Source organism: Balaenoptera physalus (genome assembly GCF_965194825.1).
Source record: "Balaenoptera physalus genome assembly, chromosome: 1".
In the NCBI taxonomy this organism is placed as follows: domain Eukaryota; kingdom Metazoa; phylum Chordata; class Mammalia; order Artiodactyla; family Balaenopteridae; genus Balaenoptera; species Balaenoptera physalus.
The window spans coordinates 110,432,324-110,452,057 of NC_138882.1; the positions used below are offsets into that span (position 1 = coordinate 110,432,324).

The following is a 19,734-nucleotide window of genomic DNA, read 5'->3' on the forward strand; positions in this document are numbered from 1 at the left end:
AAGAATATTGTCTTGATACTTATATTTTTGCTAAATTTGAAAATTTTATCCATCTGATTTCAGTCTTTTTATGAGAAACAGAACATTGATGTTTTAAAAAAAATCTTCCACAGTCTTTCCACCTATTTTATTCTTATGCTAATTTGGTCAGTATATATTTTCCTAGAAAAAATTTCTGTTTCATTGAGACTTTTGAATTAATTAGCATAGATTTAAACATATTATTCTAGTATACAATAAAAATACCTCATCTGTGCCTGTGATGGTATTTGCTCTCGCATCTTAAAACTTATATATTGTGTGTTCTTAACTTTTTTTCTTGATAAGACTAGATAGTGGTTTCTCTAGTTAATGTAATCTTTGAAAGAATCAGGTCTCAGAGTTTTATGTTTCCTTATTCACTAATTGCTGACTCTATTAATTCTTTCCCCCTGCTATGATTACACTTGCTTGTTATTCTTTCTCAACCTTTTGAGTTGCATACTGATTTAATTTTTATTTTTCTAGGTTGAATAATTTTTCCCTTTTAAAACAGAGTTTTTAGGATAATATTTTTATTTGCTTCTGTATTCTTGTGATAGAATTCAAATTTTAATTTTTTACTTTACTTATCAGCAAGTTATAAGATTTTTAACTTATCAAGTATACTCTCAACTAATTTCACATCAAAGGATTTTTCCTAGTATAATAAAAATATTCTTTAGAGGAAATAGCCTCTAAGCTGTTATATTTTTATAAAACTATTTTAGAATAAAAATTTCAGCATAAACCACTGTCAATTATTTTTAACCCTAGGTAGACTTTAACAAAGTCCCCTGTGATATTTGTGTCTGAAAATGTTACCAATCTTTTAGACTAAATACTCTTTTGTTGTTTTGCAATTCAGAATTTAGGTATATATAAATATTCTTGTTTCATAGTCTTTATAATATTTCTACTGACTTTATTTTTTAAAGCTAAAAATGTAAATCCCCATAAAGATTTTATATTTTTCTAAATATGTTTAAAATATGTATATTTGTCATTTTTCAATATTTTGACAGAATTCTACTTTGATTAAACTAAATTTATAATCGCTAGGAATTTGTCTTCATAATTTGAACAAAAATATCTGAGATATCTTTCTTTTTTTTTTTTTTAAAGAGTTTTTTTTTTTTTAAAGAATTTCACTTTTATTTATTTATTTATTTTTGGCTGTGCTGGGTCTTCGTTTCTGTGCGAGGGCTTTCTCTAGTTGCGGCAGGTGGGCGCCACTCTTCATCGCGGTGCGCGGCCTTTCACTGTCGCAGCCTCTCTTGTTGCGGAGCACAGGCTCCAGACGCGCAGGCTCAGTAGTTGTGGCTCACGGGCTTAGCTGCTCCGCGGCATGTGGGATCTTCCCAGACCAGGGCTCGAACCCATATCCCCTGCATCGGCAGGCAGACTCTCAACCACTGAGCCACCAGGGAAGCCCTGAGATATCTTTCTTGATAAATTTTCTACATCATCTTGTTTGTCATTATGCTAATTTGCAGCAAGCATTTCCATCATTATAGGATGTTACTGAAAACTAATATGAAGTCATATTTTATGTCTACTGGAAGGTGAGAAACATGTACATTAATAGCCAACAAAATAATTTTGTGTCTAAAAAGAGCTGAATTTATTTTTTAAATTATTTTATCTTATTTTCTATGTTAGAGATTCTGGATATACTTGGTCTATTTAGCCAAATTTTCTATGAGAAAAATGTGAAGAGCATGTACATTATTATCTGTATTTTTTAATAATGGGTGTCACATAGTTCGTTTCAAAAAAGAGTTCCACACCAAAAAAGTTGTAAACCTTAATCCTACATTAAAATTATTATTATATGTATGAAGACATATTATGGATGCATAAAGAAAGTTTTTGTCAAGTCCTGGAGTAGATATTAGGTGGAACTTTGGCTCAGGGCTTATTATATTCAGCCCTTCTATTGAAATAGTAATAACTCTTACACTAAGCTTGATGTGGAGCGAATTTTCTTCTGAATTTAGCTGGTATGTTTGAGTACCCAGGCATATATTATTAAAGCCATTAGAGGGACGTTAATATATGCTATAATCCATATCTAAGAAAATCATGACGGAAAATATTACATATATGAAAAATGTGGGAGAAAAAGGAGCAAAAACACAAACAAAATGCCCATAATGTGATTTTTCTACCATCATATATATTTAACAAATAATCTTAGGACTTCATAGTATATCAGCCACAAAATGTTTTTGATGTCTGTAGTTGTCATATAATCCCAGTTTTAGTTAAGTTTTACACGTCTTGGTCCAATTTCCTAAGTCATAATGTAAGCAAAATTTTAACATTTTGTCAAAGAATCTTTCTCCTTGTTCTTTCTGAGAGTGAGTTTTTGATTTGATGGCAAATGTTTGGGGGTTTTAGGCTTTAGAAAAGGGAAATTTGACTAGATTCCCCAACATAGGGAAGAGTTCTTGTGCTTGCCACTCCACTGATTATAGTTTTTATTGCTTTGTTCTCATTTGCACCATGGAGCTACTTACTGCACAGTTATGGTTATTCTCCCCCTGTCCCACAGTGTCTGGCTACAGTAAGTAAAGTCTTACTGGTCCCAGTCCCAGTAAATTAACACTAGGAGTTAAGCTACTTGTCTTTCCAGTTTTTGATACACAAAAGTATGATTCAACTTTTTTGATTCCTCAGTTGCACGCTGTTGCCTGCTAGGGTGGAAACAGACTGAGAAACGCAGAATATCTGTGCATCCTTTCTATATGTTACAAATTCCGGGACATGTTCACTCTATCAGGGTGGAAAAATTGGGATATTTTCAATCCCGTTTGACAAATCACATAACGCCACTACTCAACTACGCACACACACACACACACGCATGCACACAAACACTACCTCAGGAAGGATGGGGGTCTTTCTTCAATTTTTTTGCTGAGTCAATTAGTAAACCAAACCTAAAGTCAAGTATTCTGAGTATCACTTCCACTGATAGACCCATTGGCAGGGCACTCCACTGCTCAACTTTGGAATTTGTAGTATTATTCAGTTTACTAAAATTTTATTTAGAATATTTGGACCTGTAGTTTTCTTTTATGTCTAACCTTCATTGTATATTGGTATTGAGGTCATTTCAAAAAATAAGCACTAGAACTTTTTATCTTTCTTTATGATCAAAAATAGTTTAATAAAAAATCTACTCTTTGAAAAATAAAATTCTAAAGCTTCATTATCCATTACTTTTAATAGCATCTAACTCTACTAACTCTAATAGTAATACCCACTATTAGATACTTAGTATTAAGTACTTTTAATAATATGTGTTTATTTAATTGTCCAGTTTATTTCATGGTATTTGATATGTTCCAGAGTTCTGAATATTAGTTATTAATCTCACCTTGGTTGTCCCCTGGTTGTAAACTTTCAGATGGTTCCTTTATCTGCCAATAAAATTAGAACTAGTATTTTAGTAAAACAAAAATGCCCTCCTATGTTATATCCAAAGTCATTTTATCCCCCTACTTTCTCTTTCTATTCTTTGCTTTGCACTTTATACTCCAGAAACACTACATTTTCAAGTAGTTCTCCACATGCAGTATGTTGTTCTGTGCCTTTGAGGATGGTGCTGGTTCTGCCCTTCATTCTCAAGAGACGTTAGAGCATAGCTGTTACACGTGCTGGTTCTGCAGTTAAATTACATATTTGACTTTGGTAAAGGTTGTCAAAGCTCTCTTGTCCCTTACTATCATCATCTGTAAAATGAGGATAAAGATAACCACCTCATAATGCTATTGTGAGGATGAAAGAAGTCCATCTATGCAGTATTTAGAAGAGAGTCTTGCACTTAGTTAGGTACTCTATGCAAGTTAGGTACAATTATTGTTTTAATGGGTAAACTTTGTTCTTCTGCTATGAAACAGTTTAGAGACTTTTGTTTTTAGGAACATGTTGACTTCAAAACTCAAAGAAACCTACCAGACATTGTGCTTCCTTATTTATAATGGTAAATGAGTGCAAAATTGCAGCAAAGTCATGTATTTTAGAGAGTATATACTGGCACATACCTGAGAAGTAGACCCCTTTACTTCACTCAAGTGGCTAGTCCCTGATCTTCATAAGGTTCATCTTCCGCCCTGTGGAGGGCAGGCATATTAAAGTCTCCGGCATACTAGCTACCCCTTGCTTATGCTGTCCAATCTGCATGACGTTCTTAGTGTAATGGATCACTATGATGTTCTGTGGTATGGCCAGATCGTTTCAGATTATATATATTATTACAGAAGAGAGTTGACATATTCCTGAGGCAAACCTGTAAATGAATATTCTTATCTTTCCCCCATGAACGTGAACTGTTTCTGATCCCTTTTCCACAGAAACATGATGAAAAGTGTGCATTCATCATATCAATGGCTACGTGCAGTGTACCTGTGGCCTTACTAATCTGCAATAATACCACATCTGTCACAGACACCGCAGTCAGGGCTACACTTTGGTCAAGCCTGCAGGAGTTTACAGTCATTCTCCAGAAATCATCTAGTCTCAGCAGGGCCAGACTGGGAAATAAAACAGAAGTATAACATGGACCACCACCATCTTTCCCCATCCCACCGACTCCAGGCTATCATTGTGGTTGATTTACTCTCTCGACCAGGGTTTCAGAAGTTTTCTGGCCTTCCCAATATTATAGCTATAATAGCTCTTACTTTGCAGACCAGAGACCCAACGTGGGGATTCTTTCTACTGACATGTATAACAATTTTTATTATACACTTGGAGACTTGGGAATAACCACTAACTGGATCTGTGATCCCCTTAGGCCCACTGTGAACCAGACTTTATCCAGGTTCCATTTTTCACCTTATCACTGTAGGTCCCCACTCTTCAGGTATCAATGTCAGTGAAGAACCTTGTCCAGTGTCCTTGAAATGTGTGATTATTCCCCTTTCCCCAGTGTACAGTCACCTGGGTAAATGGCTATAATTCCCTTTGGAGAAGGAATAGAGGAATCATTATAGTATTTACTTGCCAGGATGTTTCAGGGTCTTTCTTTCTAGGGACCTGACCACCTCTTCAGTCAGCAGATTCAAGATCTGAAAATAGGCTCATGTCTGGGAATTGAGCAAAGTACTGTGATTTTTAATAGAAGTATCTACCCTCTGACTCTTGACTTTACTCATCTTCCCTGGACAGTGTCCCCTACCAAAATCCTATCCATTTTTTAAGATGGCTTTATTGACAGGGAACTATTTTCAATATCTTACAACAAACTATAATGGAAAAGAATTAAAAAAAGAATATAGATATACACACATATATATGTTTAACCAAATCACTTTGCTATACACCTGAAACTAACACAATATTGTAAATCAACTATACTTCAGTTTAAAAAGGGCTTTATTGAAATCCCACTACTTCTCTTTTTTCTCATCTATATGACCGCAGCCAAAATGAATTTCTCCATCCCTTGAGTTCTTGTAGACATGTGCTGATCACACTCTGTTATTTATTATACTTATTTCTGTACATCTTCTGCACAGATCTTGACTGCACATTGAGGCAGAAACTGTCTCATTTATCATTTTATTCTTTAAAATGCCCCACATAGTGCCTTGAACATACTAATTAAACTGTGAAAATCTACTGACTTGATTTTAAATACACTAGCTTTTCTTCTGGTACTTAATTAAAAGGCAAAAATGCATTTAGCTATGAAGTAAAACATTTTGTTCTATTTATATACTATTTAGTATACATAAGCCTATATACTAAAAGACAAAAATATTTTCATATCTATATATGGAATCATACATATGTGTATATGGAGTTTTTATTATTTTTGATGTTAAAGATTAAGGTTTTAGTCATTCAAATGCCAAAATACAGTTACCGAAATGTTTTTTCTTACAGATAATTTGTGGTAAAAGCCTCTCAGTGAATGAAATTACTCTTAGCACTTTGAAAGAAGAAGGGTACAAAGCTGCTTTCATTGGGATAGGTGAGTAGCTTACTTTAAAATATTTTTCTTCATAATATTTTTTTACTTCCTGATAATATCCAGAAGAATAACTACCTTCAGACATTTTCATGGTAGAAGTTGTGTCTGTTCAGGGAGGAGCAGACAGAAATGAATGGCCAAAGAAAATTTCCTATTTTGTAACGTGTTGTACTGCCTCACCTCATTATGGATTGACTTTGGCAAGACTGTCTTTATCTTCCCATTCTCTCACCATACCCTCATCACCAGCGAACATCTAAGAAGCAAAGTGTTTTCAAGTCATGCCACAGAAGGTCAGAATTTGGGCTTAGAAATATCTTGATGCTGTAGCTTTCTCTTTATGATTAAACAAATTGGTTAAGTTGATATTAAAGGAGAGAATTAGCTCATTTTCTTTTTCTATTTTTTTCAATATTTTCTAAAGACTTTTCATATTTGGCTGAATTTTAAAGATGTTTAATCATAGTTCTGAATGTCACATGGACAGTGTATAACTGCTAAGGCAATTAATGTATCTTATGGTTCCATATTTTGCCTAAATATCCCACGGAGATTGAGTTTTCTAATACTTTTCCCTTCCACTTCCTGTATACTGAGAAACCAGAAAGAGCAAATGGTTGATTTAATTTATTCTTTGTCTTATGAAGTTTGTATTTATTCTCTTACATGATCATACTATGAACAATTATGGCGTATAAACTAAGTGCATCCTCATGTCTTTTAGTTTGTCTCCTCTCTAGTTCATATTCTTTGAATAGGAATGTCTAATAAACCTGCACAGAGGTGAAAACTGTTCCATCTCTTTAAGTAATCACACACTGGATAACATTTGTTTTAGGGCTCTCTTTTTTCATAGTGTTTCTGGAGTAAAATAATCAGGAATGCTTTACTGCCTACTAAATTTTCTTATCAGGACGGTATGTGTTCTCTTACTAGATAATTGATACCAAGTCTAAGACCATCTCTGTCACTCCCTTTACTTAGATGAAAAATTATGAAGAGGAAGATGAATTTTCCTGCCTTCTAGCTCCTAAATATCTGTACTGAACCTCCTTTCTTTCAGAAACTTGAGTGCCATTGTCAGCAGTATTTCCCTATGTTATCTAAGTACAATAATCATGTGTAGATACGAAGAGGAAAGAGAAAATATCTAGAGATATATTCTCTAGGTTCCATTTTTAGCAGCACTACCCTTGATTTTGGTTTTATTTTTCAACATTACATTTGTACTGAGAATTTTACTTAAAGAAATTGGGCAAGTATTTTTTGATGTATATTCTACTAATAACCAGCAAAATTGGATCAGTAAGTTGCTGTTACTCGCAACAAATGTGTATTAAAAAATGTTTGGTTAATAATAAATGAAAAATTTAGTCAGGCAATAGAGCTGAAACATTGGCAATGTTTTCAAATAGCTATTTGAAATTCACCATTGTGGTTTCCTACAGCAGTTGTATGTAAAAGATATATTTTCTATTAATGGAGTTGTATATGCTAATGCAATTTAGTGTATCTCTATGAACTTTGTCTACAAAGAATCTCTGTACTGAAGAGATAAGGGGCCAAATAAATAACCAATACATTGAAATATCTCCAAATTAATTGCTCAAGAAGCAAATTATAACAAAATTTGGAAGAGCTGAATTTTATCACTCTGAGTGTTTTCAGCCATGGAGATATCTTCCATCTGCAAGAATCAGGAATGTTTCAGAGTTTTCTTTTCTTTTATTCCATTAAGTCCCCTTACATATGTTATTTGATAGTGCTACATCCCATTCACAATACTCCATTTGACTCTGCACTGAGGTGTGAATAAAACATTTAAAATGTGAAGTCCTTTCATATTTATGTTTCTGTGCATTTTCATGCTGAGAAGTGAATCTTTTGACATTTTGGTGTAGTGATGTGTAGAATGCATTTATGTTCTATTTCAGTATTTTGTATGAAACGTATACAAGAAAGTTTCATTTTGTCAAAAAAAAAGGATCTGTGTGTAGAAGACAAGTAGCCTTATTCTCCAGGAAGTATTTATTTGACACTCTTGATTGCTGAGTTGGGAATTTGTGACCTTTCTATTACCGTATAACTGCCTATTACTTAGACAGCCTCACACCCTTACATGCTTTTGTTCATTCACCATGCTTCTATGTTGTAATTAAACTTCACTCACTTTGTTTATCTCCTTTTTCCCACTCAGTATAGAGGAGTACATTTTGGAATAGGAAATCTACATTACTTAGGATATAGGTTTGGCCACTTTAAGAAAGGAAAATAATAGAGGCTTAAACAAGATATAAGTTTAGTTCTCTCTCATTTTAACAGTATGAACCATCCTCAACACCTAACTTCCATCTTTGGTTCTCAGGTGGCCAATATTTCCACATTCCTGCCAACAAAAATTGGAAATAAGGAAGGGGACTCCTTTCCTTTTAAGTTTATGACCCAGAAATTGCACATATCACTTCTGTTTGTATCTTATTGTCTACATCCTTGTCACATAAACATACCTGGCAGCAAAGGATGTTGGGACATAAAACCTTTAGCTGGGTGGACATAATGCTCCATTAAACTTCTATTTCTATAGAGAAGGGGGATAATAGATATAGAGAGAGGAAAAAGATACAGGTCTCTGCCATACATGTGCATCATCATTTGTATCTGACACATGGAATCCTTATTGAGAGAAATCAGTAAAGCAGTTAATAGCAAAGAAAAAACTCTTGGAACTTAGTACTTGCATGCTGGTTACATAGGTTACTTAATGATAAAAGAGTATTTTCTCCTTCTGTAATTGGGAATACCGTATTATAGCTCTTCTGTAGTTATAACTACTGTCTCATCCTATGTTAGTTTGTCTAAAAGAAAAAAAAGTTATTTTTTAATTGAACATGACTTATTAAGGATAGCTTTATAAATCCATTGCATTAACAGAAGTGTGTTCTCATGTTTCCTGATTTTTAGTATTGTGTATAATATTGCTGGTGAAAACTTGCTCACTTTTAGGTTTTTCCCTAACTAATTCCAGAATCCATTAAGGAAATTATCTCATTGTGTGTACATCATTGTGAGACTGAAAGAGTACGTCTCTTTACCCATGAGATGTTTAGTTTTTTCTAAGTGAAATAAAGGTAAGTGAGATAAAGCTCTGTGTCTTATTCAAACTGGATTGAGTTGTCTTTGAGATAATTGGTATTTTTTTAAAAGACTCTAAATTTTGGGTATTTTTACTGAAATAAAAGCACCGGCACAGTGTGTTACTTTCAGTATTCAGAAATAGAGTTAGAACATCCTCTGTACAAGATTTTTTCAGAGTATTTGATGGCTTTCTTTGGTTGGTATTGAAATCAATATAATGGTTTACAACCATCATTTTTTTATTATTAAAAAATGAGCACAAACAAATAGAAAATATCAAAAAGTGTGCTGCACATTGTTGTGGTGTTACTTTGTGAAAAATATTTTTCCATCATATGTGTATTTGTTTTTGGTGTATGTGCTTGCACGTGCATACTGCATTATATGGAAAATATGTTTTTAAGATGTGGCTTAATAGTCAGTGCTTGAAAGCCACTGCTCTACGTTGTAAAGACCCTCAAGTACTAATTGCTTTTTCCTCATAGTATGCCCAACACCTCTCAATAAGCAGCTGTTGAGTGAATTAAATAAGTATTGAGTGACTACAATGTTCTAGGTATATATTTTTTTTAAGTTCTTTGGGTGATTATATTCTGGAGCCAATCTAAGCATCACTGTTCTAGGTGAATGAAGAATTGAATCCTTAATCTTTGCTTCAAAGGAGCCTATTTCTCTTCCCATTTCTGATTGTCCATTTTATGGTACTTTACCTCTTATATTCTCACAAAACATGGCAGTGATGAAAAGGCTAAGCAAGCATGTCAGGGAAAGAATATCCACTAAGACACCCTCAGAAAAATGGTAATACTTTATAGATTCCTCTGGCAAAGTATTTTTTTTTCTGAATTTTTGTTTTTAATACTTGAGAGAGGGAAGAAATTATGGGGTGAATACCAGTAAAATCCATAATTACAGTCACAGTAGATACAAAGGAAGCAGAGGCTGCAGGAAGATATTATAGAGCTGAATAGTCTCTGTCTCACCACTATATGCTTTACTTGTGTTGACTCTTGAATTCACTTCTCACTATCACTATTCGCCTCTCTTCATGTTACTAGGCTACTCCTTAGCCTCCTAACCAGTCTCTTTGGCCACTGTTAACCACACAACAGAAATAGTGATCTTTCTAAAATTAGATCTCATCATGTCATTTCCTCATTTAAATCGCCCCTACCCCCCACCCAATTAGCTCCCTGTTTCCTTCAGGATACAGGAAAAACTCCTTAAAATAAGACTTTCAAGGCTCTTCATGATTTATTCACAACTTATGTCTTAGTCACTTATAAAATTGGGTGTTGCAAACATGTGAAATGTTTTCACTTTTACCTCATCTCAATTTTTTTAACTTGGTTTTTGGACGTGGTGTTGCTTGGATCCAGAACTGTCGTTATTTTCATATTTGAGTTCTTCCATATCCTTTTTTCTACTTCATGGAGTTCTCTCTACTTGTGACGATCCACTCCCTACCTTCACTCTTTAGCCTGGATGAATGAAGCCACTTCCTTACCACCAATCCTCACACCATTATGTCCCTGTTCCCTCTGTGGATGTTCAGATCAGATTTTAGCACTTATTTCCATGTATTATAATTGACTGGTTACATGTCTGTTTCTGCTAGTAGAAGTTAAACTCTTGTAGGCTGAAGAGTCTGTCTGCCTTACTCACTGATAAATCTTCAGTGTATAGTGTAGTCCCTGGCACATAGTAGAAAGTCTATAAATATTTTTAAATTATTGATTTTAATGCAACTGTTTTGACTATTTGCCAAAATAAATTGATAGGATGTTAAAATATGTTGGCAATTCTGGAGTATTATAATATTAACCAAACACAAGGGGAAATAGCTACTACATAATTTTAAAGTTGGCATTACACTATAAATGAAATAAACAAGTAGGAATAGTGATATGACTGGTGGTGATAATGCTAGTAGTAGCAGTATTAGCTAAAATATTCCATTCTCAATTTTTAATATAATTTATGACATTAACTTTTAAAATGGCCCTTAAGGTAGATATTATTAACTCTATTTTATGGATAAGAAATAAAGATTAAGCAAAGTTAAAGAAAACAAGTAAATGGCCAACAAAACATGGAAAGTGAGTTATATAGAGAATGTAGGAAAAATGTAATAAATGCAAACATCCATACTTCGACATAAAAAGCTGTTTCAGGGGAACCTACAAGGTGGCGGATGAGTAAGACATGGAGATCACCTTCCTCCCCACAAATACATCAAAAATACATCTACCTGTGGAACAGCTCCTACAGAACACCTACTGAATGCTGGCAGCAGACTTTAGACTTCCCAAAAGGCAAGAAACTCCCCACGTACCTGGGTAGGGCAAAAGAAAAAAGAAAAAACAGAAACAAAAGAATAGGGATGGGACCTGCACCTCAGGGAGGGAGCTGTGAAGGAGGAAAAGTTTCCACGCACTAGGAAGGTCCTTCATTGGTGGAGACGGGGTGGGCCGGGGGGAAGATTTGGAACCATGGAGGAGAGCGCAGCAACAGGGGTGCAGAGGGCAAAGCAGAGAGATTCCCGCACAGAGGATCGGTGCCGACCAGGACTCACCAGCCTGAGAGGCTTGTCTGCTCACCTGCCGGGGCGGGCAGGGGCTGGGAGCTGAGGCTCGGGCTTCGGAGGTCAGATCCCAGGGAGAGGACTGGGGTTGGCTGCGTGAACACAGCCTGAAGGAGGCTAGTGCACCACAGCTAGCCGGGAAGGAGTCCAGGAAAAACACTGGACCTGCAGAAGAGGCAAGAGACCATTGTTGCTGGGTACCTGAGGAGAGGGGATTCAGAGAACCACCTAAACGAGCTCCAGGGGTGGGTGTGAGCCGCGGCTGTCAGTGCAGACACCAGAGATGGGCATGAAACTCTAACACTGCTGCTGCAGCCACCAAGAAGCCTGTGTGCAAGCACAGGTCATTATCCACACCTCCCCTCCCGGGAGTCTGTGCAGCCCGCCACTGCCAGGGTCCCATGATCCAGGGACAACTTTCCCAGGAGAACACATGGCATGCCTCAGGCTGGTGCAGTGTCACGCCGGCCTCTGCCACCGCAGACTCACCCCGCATTGTGTACCCCTCCCTCCCCCTGGCCTGAGTGAGCCAGAGTCCCCGAATCAGCTGCTACTTTAACCCCATACTGCCTGGGCAGGAACAGACACCCTCAGGCCACCTACGTGCAGAGGCGGGGCCAAATCCAAAACTGAACCCCAGGAGCTGTGCGAACAAAGAAGAGAAAGGGAAATCTCTCCCAGCAGCCTCAGGAGCAGCGGATTAAATCTCCACAATCAACTTGATGTACCCTGCATCTGTGGAATACCTGAATAGACAACAAATCATCCCAAAATTGAGGCAGTGGACTTTGGGAGCAACTGTAGACTTAAGGTGTGCTTTCTGCATCTAATTTGTTTCTGGTTTTATGTTTATCTTAGTTTAATATTTAGAGCTTTTTATCACTGGTAGATTAGTTTATTGATTTGGTTGCCCTCTACCTTTTTTTTTAATATATATATATATTTTTTTTTTTCCTTTTTCACTTTTTGTGAGTGTGTATATGTATGGTTTTTTGTGTGATTTTTCTTTTACCATTTTGCTTTTACCATTTGCCCTAGGGTTCTGTCTGTATTTTTTTTTTTTTTTTAGTATAGATTTTAATGCTTGTCATCATTGGTAGATTTGTTTATTGGTTTGGTTGCTCTCTTCTTTCTTTTTTTTAAATTAATTTTTAATTTCTTTATTTTAATATTTTTTTATTTTTTACTTTAATAACTTTATTCTTTTCCCTTTATTTATTTATTTATATATTTTTTTCCTTTTCTTCTGAGCCGAGTGGCTGACAGGGTCTTGGTGCTCCGGCCGGCTGTCAGGCCTGAGCCTCTGAGGTGGGAAAGCCAAGTTCAGGACATTGGTCCACCAGAGACCTCCCGGCCCCACTTAATGTCAGTCAGTGAGAGCTCTCCCAGAGATCTCTGTCTCAACACGAAGACCCAACCCCACTCAACGACCATCAAGCTCCAGTGCTGGACACCCCATGCCAAACAACTGGCAAGACAGGAACAGAACCCCACCCATTAGCAGAAAGGCTGCCTAAAATCATACTAAGTTCACAGAAATCCCAAAACACACCACTGTATGCGGCCCTGCCCACCAGAAAGACAAGATCCACCCCCACCCACCAGAACACAGGCACCAGTCCCCTTCACCAGGCACCTACACAAGCCATTGAACCAACCTCACCCACTGGGGACAGACACCAAAAACAACGGGAATGACGAACATGCAGCCTGCGCAAAGGAGACCACAAACACACCAAGTAAAACAAAATGAGAAGACAGAGAAGTATGCAGCAGATAAAGGAGCAAGGTAAAAACCCACCAGACCAAACAAATGAAGAGGAAATGGGCAGTCTACCTGAAAAGAATTCATAGTAATGATAGTAAAGATGATCCAAAATCTTGGAAAAACAATGGAGAAAATACAAGAAACGTTTAACAAGGACCTAGAAGAACTAAAGAGCAAACAAACAATGATGAACAACACAATAAATGAAATTTAAAATTCTCTAGAAGGAATCAATAGCAGAATACCTGAGGCAGAAGAACGGATAAGTGACCTAGAAGATAAAATAGAGGAGAAAACTACCACAGAGCAGAATAAAGAAAAAAAAATGAAAATAATTGAGGACAGTCTCATAGACCTCTGGGACAACATTAAACGTACCAACATTCGAATTATAGGGGTCCCAGAAGAAGAGAAAAAGAAAGGGACTGAAAAATATTTGAAGAGATTATAGTTGAAAACTTCCCTACCATGGGAAAGGAAATAGTTAATCAAGTCCAGGAAGCACAGGGAGTCCCATACAGGATAAATCCAAGGAGAAACATGCCAAGACACATATTAAACTATCAAAAATTAAATACAAGGAAAAAATATTGAAAGCAGCAAGGGAAAAGCAACACATAACATACAAGGGAATCCCCATAAGGTTAACAGCTGATCTTTCAGCAGAAACTCTGCAAGCCAGAAAAGAGTGGCAGGACCTGTTTAAAGTCATGAAAGGGAAAAACCTACAACCAAGATTACCCTACCCAGCAAGGATCTCATTCAGATTTGATGGAGAAATTAAAACCTTTACAGACAAGTAAAAGCTAAGAGAATTCAGCACCACCAAACCAGCTTTACAACAAATGCTAAAGGAACTTCTCTAGGCACGAAACACAAGAGTAGGAAAAGACCTGCAATAACAAACCCAAAATAATTAAGAAAATGGGAATAGGAACATACATATCGATAATTACCTTAAATGTAAATGGATTAAATTCTCCAACCAAAAAAAGTAGACTGGCTAAATGGATACAAAAACAAGACCCGTATATATGCTGTGTACAAGAGACCCACTTCAGACCTAGGGACACATACAGACTGAAAGTGAGGGGAAGGAAAAAGATATTCCATGTAAATGGAAATCAAAAGAAAGCTGTAGTAGCAATTCCCATATCAGAAAAAATAGACTTTAAATTAAAGACTATACAAGAGACAAAGAAGGACATTACATAATGATAAAGGGATCAATCCAAGAAGAAGATATAACAATTGTAAATATTTATGCACCCAACATGGGAGCACCTCAACACATAAGGCAAATGCTAACAGCCATAAAAGGGGAAATTGACAGTTACACAATCATAGTAGAGGACATTAACACCCCACTCTCACCAATGGACAGATCATCCAAAATGAAAATAAATAAGGAAACACAAGCTTTAAATGATACATTAAACAAGATGGACGTAATTGATATTTATAGGACATTCCATCCAAAAACAACAGAATACTTTCTTCTCAAGTGCTCATGGAGAATTCCTTGGGTCACACCAAGGTATAGATCATACCTTGGGTCACAAATCAAGCCTTGGTAAATATAAGAAAATTGAAATCGTATCAAGTATCTTTTCCAACCACAACTCTTTGAGACTAGATATCAATTACAGGAAAAAAATCTGTAAAAAATACAAACACATGGAGGCTAAACAGTACATTACTAAATAATCAAGGGATCACTGAAGAAATCAAAGAGGAAATCAAAAAATACCTAGAAACAAATGACAATGAAAACACGGCGACCCAAAACGTATGGGATGCAGCAAAAGCAGTTCTAAGAAGGAAGTTTATAGCAATACAATCCTACCTCAAGAAACAGAAACATCTCAAATAAACAACCTAAACTTACACCTGAAGATTAGAGAAAAAAGAACAAAGACACCTCAAAGTTAGCAGAAGGAAAGAAATCATAAAGATCAGATCAGAAATCAATGAAAAAGAAATGAAAGAAATGATAGCAAAGATCAGTAAAACTAAAAGCTGGTTCTTTGAGAAGATAAACAAAGATAAACCATTAGCCAGACTCATCAAGAAAAAAAGGGAGAAGACTCAAATCAATAGAATTAAAAATGAAAAAGGAGAAGTAACAACTGACACTGTGGAAATACAAAAGATCATGAGAGATTACTACAAGCAACTCTATGCCAATAAAATAGACAACCTGGGAGAAATGAACAAATTCTTTGAAAAGCACAACCTTCTGAAACTGAACCAGGAAGAAATCGAAAATATAAACAGACCAATCACAAGCACTGAAATTGAAACTGTGATTAAAAATCTTCCAACAACAAATGTCCTGGACCAGATGACTTCAAAGGCAAATTCTATCAAACATTTAGAGAAGAGTTAACACCTATCCTTCTCAAACTCTTCCAAAATATAGCAGAGGGAGGAACACTCCCAAACTCTTTCTATGAGGGCACCATCACCCTGATACCAAAACCAGAAAAAGATGTCACAAAGAAAGAAAACTACAGGCCAAGATCACTGATGCACATAGATGCAAAAATCCTCAACAAGATACTAGCAAACAGAATCCAACAGCACATTAAAAGGATCACATACCATGATCAAGTGGGGTTTATCCCAGGAATGCAGGGATTCTTCAATATATGCAAATCAGTCAATGTGATAAACCATATTAACAATTGAAGGAGAAAAACCATATGATCATCTCAATAGATGCAGAAAAAGCTTTCGACAAAATTCAACACCCATTTATGATAAAAACCCTCCAGAAAGTAGGCATAGAGGGAAATTACCTCAACATAATAAAGGCCATATATGACAAACCCACAGCCAACATCATTCTCAATGGTGAAGAACTGAAACAATTTCCACTAAGATGAGGAACAAGACAAGGTTTCCCACTCTCAACACTATTATTCAACATAGCTTTGCAACTTTTAGCCACAGCAATCAGAAGAATAAGAAATAAAGGGAATCCAAATAGGAAAAGAAGTAAAACTCACTGTTTGCAGATGACATGATAGTCTACATGGAGAATCCTAAAAATGCTACCAGAAAACTACTAGAGCTAATCAATGAATTTGGTAAAGTAGCAGGATACAAAATTAATGCACAGAAATCTCTTGCATTCCTATACACTAATGATGAAAAATCTGAAAGAGAAATTAAAGAAACACTCCTATTTACCACTGTAACAAAAAGAATAAAATACCTAGGAATAAACCTACCTAAGGAGACAAAAAACCTGTATGCAGAAAACTATAAGACACTGATGAAAGAAATTAAAAAGATGATAGAAACAGATCGAAGGATATACCATGTTCTTGGACTGGAAGAATCAACATTGTGAAAATGACTCTACTACACAAAGCAATCTACAGATTCAATGCAATCCCTATCAAACTACCACTGATATTTTTCACAGAACTAGAACAAAAAATTTCACAATTTGTATGGAAACACAAAAGACCGTGAGGAGCCAAAGCAATCTTGAGAAAGAAAAACGGAGCTGGAGGAATTAGGCTCCCTAACTTCAGACTATACTACAAAGCTACAGTAATTAAGACAGTATGGTACTGGCACAATAACAGAATTATAGATCAATGGAACAGGATAGAAAGCCCAGAGATAAACCCACACACATATGGTCACCTTATCTTTGATAAAGGAGGCAAGAATATATAATGGAGCAAAGACAGCCTCTTCAATACGTGGTTCTGGGAAAACTGGAGAGCTACATGTAAAAGAATGAAGTTAGAACATTCCCTAACACCATACACAAAAATAAACTCCAAATGGATTAAAGACCTAAATGTAAAGCCAGACACTATAAAACTCTTAGAGGAAAACATAGGCAGAACACTCTATGACATAAATCACAGCAAGATCCTTTTTGACCCACCTCCTAGAGAAATGGAAATAAAAACAAAGATAAACAAATGGGACCGAATGGAACTCAAAAACGTTTGCACAACAAAGGAAACCATAAACAAGACAAAAAGACATCCCTCAAAATGGGAGAAAATATTTGCAAATGAATCAACTGACAAAGGATTAATCTCCAAAATTTACAATTAGCTCATGCAACTCAATATCAAAAACACAAACAACTCAATCCCAAAATGGGCAGAAGACCTAAATAGACATTTCTCCAAAGAAGATATACGACTGCCAACAAACACATGAACGGATGCTCAACATCACTAATCATTAGAGAAATGCAAATCAAAACTACAATGAGGTATCACCTCACACCCGTCAGAATGGCCATCCTCACAAAATCTTCAAACAACAAATGCTGGAGAGGGTGTGGAGAAAAGGGAGCCCTCTTACACTGTTGGTAGGAATGTAAATTGATACAGCCACTATGGAGAACAGTATGGAGGTTCCTTAAAACACTAAAAATAGAACTACTATACAACCCAGCAATACCACAACTGGACATATACCCTGAGAAAACCATAATTCAAAAAGACACATTTACCCCAATGTTCATTTCAGCTCTATGTACAATAGCCAGGACACGGAAACAACCTAAGTTTCCATCGACAGATGAATGGATAAGGAAGATGTGGCACATATATGCAATGGAATATTAGTCAGCCATACAAGGAAACGAAACTGAGTTATTTGTAGTGAGGTGGATGGACCTAGAGTCTGTCATACAGAGTGAAGTAAGTCAGAAAGAGAAAAGCAAATACTGTATGCTAACACATACATATGGAATCTAAAAAAAAAAAAAAAAGGATTCTGATGAACCTCGGGGCAGGATAGGAATAAAGACACAGACGTAGAGAATGGACTTGAGGACCCAGGGAAGAGTGAGCTGGGACAAAGAGAGTCGCATTGACATATATACACTACCAAATATAAAATAGATAGCTAGTGGGAAGCAGCTGCATAGCACAGGGAGATTAGCACGGTGCTTTTGTGACCACCTAGAGGGGTGTGATAGGGAGGGGATGTAGGGATATATGTATACTTTTAGCTGATTCACTTTGTTATACAGCAGAAACTAACACAGCATTGTTAAGCAATTATACTCCAATAAAGATGTTAAAAAATACATAAAAATAAAAAATAAAAAAAATAAAAAGTTGTTCCAGGTGCAATGACTGAAAATCAACAAGTTAGCTGATGACACCTGCTTACATGGAGTTGTCCAACTTAATGATCTTGAATATGGGACTTCATAATCTGCAAGAATTAGGCTTTATAGTTAGCATCACTTTTCTCATTGTTACTACCAATTGGTTTTCTCCCAGTACTGTCAGGAAAGAATGTTTTTTAAATGTGATGAAGCCCAAATATTGTAACAGTGGAAGAAGAGATAATTACAATTAAGAAAATCCATTGAGAGATTATGGTGTTAAATTTTCTATAGTGTGGCCTTTAGTTAAATCTCCTGTGCCTTCTTAGAGCCAGAATTCTTCTCTGTGAAAGTTATTCTTAATTAGCTTCTTAATCAGTAGTTTCTAAATTGTACACAATCATGTATACTTCCTATTTATTTAGAAGAAAATGAAATAGGTTTTTAGCCCACCCACTTAACTTCTGTCTACAGATAAAAACTGAAGTTGTTTAAGAACTATGCACAATTCTGAATAGATTATTTTAAAATAATAAGCCTGTCTTAATTGTAAGTGAGAAAAGGGCATGGATATTTTGCCAATCCACTTTTTAAAATTTGTAATAATGTCTAATCTAGTGTCACTTGTAAGTACTCGGGTATAATTGTGAGATGGCTCCCAAGAATTCAGAAATGAGGGAAATAGAATTCCAGCTGAGAGTTCATTAAATCATCACTTAATGAGTTCAAGCAAAGCCCCCAGAAGGAGATAAAATAGATGTAGGGCAATTAGTCTTTGATCATATTAACATATCTATAGAAAGTGCATCTTAATCTGCAGAAGCAGGTAATAGGGGCTGGTCAACTTTCCAAGCATAGAAAAGGAGAAAAAAAAAAAAAGAACCTGAGGAAATATTGGCAGTGTCTCTTTAAAGGCACATGAATCAATGAACCTGGAGTTATTTGAGCCCCTATCATGAAGATACATAGTAAGTCCATTTTAAAGATCCCTAAATCTCCTTGTTCTAATTTCAAGTTCACCAAGCTGGCACTGATTCCTAAACAGTTTGATTATATTCGGAGACCATACTAATCATGTTGGTAAGAGTAATCCTGGTCCCTAGGATGGTTATCACTGCTTCTCTGAGTAATGTGATACTCTAATG

At 36.0% G+C, this 19,734-nt stretch overlaps 1 protein-coding gene across 5 annotated transcripts in view; it reads left to right on the plus strand.

The window, feature by feature from the left end:
* DPYD (dihydropyrimidine dehydrogenase) overlaps window positions 1-19,734 on the plus strand; it is an 807,615-nt gene that overhangs the window by 241,595 nt on the left and 546,286 nt on the right. For all 5 annotated transcript variants that reach the window (XM_082476697.1, XM_082476698.1, XM_082476699.1 and 2 more), the window contains exon 8: window positions 5,917-6,004. In XM_082476697.1, coding sequence (XP_082332823.1) covers window positions 5,917-6,004 — 88 coding nt within the window. The remainder of the gene's footprint in view (window positions 1-5,916; window positions 6,005-19,734) is intronic.